Source organism: Schistocerca americana, chromosome 2 (assembly GCF_021461395.2).
Source record: "Schistocerca americana isolate TAMUIC-IGC-003095 chromosome 2, iqSchAmer2.1, whole genome shotgun sequence".
Taxonomy (NCBI): Eukaryota; Metazoa; Arthropoda; class Insecta; order Orthoptera; family Acrididae; genus Schistocerca; species Schistocerca americana.
The window spans coordinates 965,753,643-965,757,896 of NC_060120.1; the positions used below are offsets into that span (position 1 = coordinate 965,753,643).

General features: G+C 42.2%; 1 protein-coding gene across 1 annotated transcript; it reads right to left on the reverse strand.

Moving 5' to 3' along the window:
- Positions 1-294: 294 nt before the first annotated feature.
- On the reverse strand, positions 295-2,202 carry LOC124594575 (adhesive plaque matrix protein-like). Its single transcript, XM_047132946.1, has one exon. It carries the CDS (start codon positions 2,200-2,202, stop codon positions 295-297), a length of 1,908 nt encoding a protein of 635 aa, XP_046988902.1.
- Between the last annotated feature and the right edge of the window lie 2,052 nt (positions 2,203-4,254).

A 4,254-nucleotide genomic window follows, 5' to 3' on the forward strand; every position in this document is an offset into this window, starting at 1 on the left:
TAATGAATCTGAGAACGTTCTTGATTGTGGCTCTTCTAAAAGAACTTAAGACTGCGAACGTTCCTTATTATATAGACACACTACAAAGTGCATGAAGAAAAACGATAGCCCAGTAATTCAGCATGTATTATTCTAAATAAAATACGAAGTGTTTGGAAAACTAGATCTGATAAATAATGCAGATTTCTTTTTCGTAATGACCAGGCTCTGATGGTGAATTTGACTGGTTAAGATAGTATCTCCTTTAAGAGTAAATTTTGGCTGCTACAAGCAACTTACGTAGTTGCTGAAACCTCAGATAATGTCATTCCACGGATAAGATCCAGACGATGACTGGGAGAACTTGGATATTTCAGGAGGTGAGCTCCAATCTAAATGTACATTTGGGAATACCAGAGTTTCTGGTGGAGTATCTACCAGTGGCTTCAACAGTAGCTCTTGGAAGGAATCTGACCTGGGATTCGAGTCTAAAAGGGTATTTAGCGGTAAGTCTTGAGTTCCTGGGTGGTATAGAATCCAGGATCTTTGATTTCCAAGTAAACTTATAACATCTGACAACACTGTAGAAGGACCATCACAAGTCAACAATAGTACCACAGGTGGTGATGAATGGCATCCTGTATTGTAAGTTTCCGATGTACATGGTTCAGAAGGTGGTGTGTATAAGTTCTCGTCTGATACAATCTTTGTATCTGTTGATAACAACGTACTTTCTGCGGGGTAGGTTGTAGGATTTACCATAAGCCTTTCAGAATATGGGGGAGTTTGATCTGCCGATGAAAAATATTGAGGATAGAGTGCATTTAAGACTGGTGGCAAATCTGATATAGGAGGTAGCAGACCTAAATATGGCTCAGGTAGTGTAGATGAGAAAGGAGAAACACTGAATGGAGAAGGGAACGTTGCTGGAAGGAACTGCATCGAATTAGTTCCTTGAGGGCTCGTGTTGTGTAAGTAATCATTCTCAACAGGTATCGAGTACTCTTTTGGTAGAAGGGTTGGGAAACTGTTTTCTCCAAATGGAGGAAGCGGCAGTGCTGGAGTTAACATAGGTGGATATGATGCCGGAGGTATAAATTGGCCAAAGGGGGAAGGAAGTCCAGTCCACGGTTTACTGTCATCTGTAGACAACAATATGCTACTTGTGGGGTAGGTTGGAGGATTTGCCATAAGCCTGTCAGAATATAGGGGAGTTACCCCTACCCCTGAAAAATCTTGAGGGTACAGTGCATTTAAAATTGGTGGCAAATCTGATGTAGGTGGCAATGGTGGGGTAAACGTAGGTGGATCTAATGTAAGAGGTACAGGTTGGTCAAAGGGAGTAAGAGTCTCAGGTGGAGGCTTTTCAATAGTTGCAAAGTTGAAGTTTTGTAAACTTGCGGCGGCTGGAAATACCGGAAACTGGTAGTCCGTAAATACAGACGGTTGTATTAGATTTTCTGCTGGCGATAAGAGCTGTTCAGAATAGCTTCCTTGATACCCAAATGAATTAAATGCCCCTGCTGGATAAGGAAGTATTTCATTTTCAGTCATGTGTGGCAGAGTACTCGTAGATGCATAACCACCTGGTAGATTTTCTTTTGGCCCATACTCATCGAAGAGAGAAGTAGGAGTATGGGTTACAAGAGACGAAAGTGGTGGGTGGTAGTTTCCAGGATATCCTAACTGAGATGATTCAGTTGGCAGAAAAGGAATGTGGTACTCAGATGGGTATGTATCAGCATTCACAGTAGCGTGAACAGGTAGTATATGCTCTACAGGCGTTTGGTTTTCAAGAAACGGAGATAGAAAGTGTGTTTCAGGGAAAGATGGTGGTAGTGTGCCATCGAACGGATACCGAAAGCTGTCAGGGTACAGATGTGGTACAAAGTAATCTCCAGGATAACTTACTGGACCTGAGCTGGGTGTGTCGTAGCCATATGGGTATGGAGCAGCTGTAAATGGGTTATCAGTCACTGAATATTCTACAGGTGAATATCCTTCTCGAAAATGAGGGAGAAAATATGGTACAGTGAGTGGAGGAGGTAGGGGGTAGGCTGAAGCATAACGTAGAGGAGATCCTGCGGTTGGCACAGAAGAAAGAGTATAGTCAGGTGGATAGTAAATGCTATCATCACTTGTGAAGTCTGACAAGGGGTATCCTACAGAAGGAATGTCGTAGTCGTATGGGTATGGAGCAGCTATAAATGTGTTATCAGCCATAAGATACTGAACAGGTGAATATGTTTCAAGAGCCTGAGGAAAAAAGTATGGATCTGTAAGAGGGGCTGGTGGCGGGTTGTTTGCCGTATAGTGTAGTGGAGGTACTGCAGCTAGTGTAGAAGGAAGGGTATAGCCAAACGGATAGTAAACGCTATCATCAGTTGTGAAATCCGACAATGGGTATGCTGCAAACGAATTACCACTAAAAAAGTGATGTGGCAAACTATTTTCATGAAGGGAAAGTGATAGGAGGGTATCTCTAGGATAATTTGATGTGACTGGTGGCACTGGTTGAAAAGCAGGCGCAATTTCCCTAGATGAATCCAGATCGACACCTTTTGTAGGTTCGTGGTGTCCAAGCAAACCTTTATCAGCATGGTAATCTATAGGTTGTGGGGATGTAAATGAAGGCTCCATTGGTGGTGGAAAGTACTGGTCTTGTCGAACTGGCATAGAAGAACACGTTCCAAAACGAAAGGCCGGAAGCGAGAAAAGAGTGGCGTCTAGAGATCTAGAAGATCTAGAATGTGTAGACTCACGTCGCGACCGATGTGTGCTATTAAATGTGGGCGGCTGTAGCGGATTGTAATAGTAAAAAGAGACTTTCGGTGCTGATTGATAATTACCTGATATGGGAGAACCAGATGTCAAAGCCAGCGATGAATACTCTGGATATGAATCGGATTTTACAAGATAATCCGCTGATCGTAGAGATTCAAACTTAGTTGAAGACATTGGATTTCCTTCTGGTGCCTTGGTAAGAGAATGCACCCCATCTGAAAGCGGGCCTTCATATGATCGGTTCGGTGTATAATCAACGGCAGAAGGCAGTAGTGGATATTGTTGCGATGGAAAATCGTCTTCTGTAAATTGATAGGCCGCAGGATTATTTGAGTTTACAGAAGAAAATGAAAGAGGAAACTGGAAGTAATCGCTAGGATAGTTATTGGAAGAATACCCTTGTGGTTTTGATTGATAATTACCTGATGTTAGGGAAGCAGGTGTCACAGTCGATGATGGATGCTCTGGATTTTTATCGGATTTTACAACATAAGCCGCAGGTGGCATAGATTCAAACGTAGTCATTTTATTTCCTTCTGGTGCCATGGTAAGATAATGCGCCCCATCTGAAAGCTGTCCTTGATAGGATAATTTTTGTATATATGAATCAACGACAGAAGGCAGTTGCGGATATTGTTGTGACTGAAAATCGTGGTCTGTAAACTGATAGGCCGCAGTAGAAAGAGGATTATTTGACTTTACAGAAGGAAATGGAATAGGAGACTGAAAGTAATCGCTAGGATAGTGATTGGAAGAATACCCTTGCGATTCTGATTGATAATTACCTGATGTTAGGGAAGCAGGTGTCACAGCCGATGCTGGATGCTTTGGATACGTATCGGATTTTACAACATTAGCCGCAGGTTGCAGAGATTCAAACGTAGTCATTTGATTTCCTTCTGGTGCCATGGTAAGGTAATGCGCCCCATCTGAAAGCTGTCCTTGATATGATAATTTTGGTGTATATGAATCAACGACAGAAGACAGTAGCGGGTATTGTTGTGATGGAAAATCGTGGTCTGTAAACTGATAGGCCGCAGTAGAAAGAGGATTATTTGAGTTTACAGAAGAAAATGGAATAGGAGACTGAAAGTAATCGCTAGGATAGTTATTGGAAGAATACCTTTGCGATTCCGATTGATAATTACCTGATGTTAGGGAAGCAGGTGTCACAGCCGATGCTGGATGCTTTGGATAGGTATCGGATTTTACAACATAAGCCGCAGGTTGCAGAGATTCAAACTTAGTCATCTGATTTCCTTCTGGTGCCATGGTAAGGTAATGCGCCCCATCTGAAAGCTGTCCTTGATATGATAATTTTGGTGTATATGAATCAACGACAGAAGACAGTAGCGGATATTGTTGTGATGGAAAATCGTGCTCTGTAAACTGATAGGTCGCAGTTAAAAGAGGATTATTTGAGTTTACAGAAGAAAATGGAAAAGGAGACTGAAAGTAATTCCCAGGATAGTAGTTGGAAGAAGAGATTTG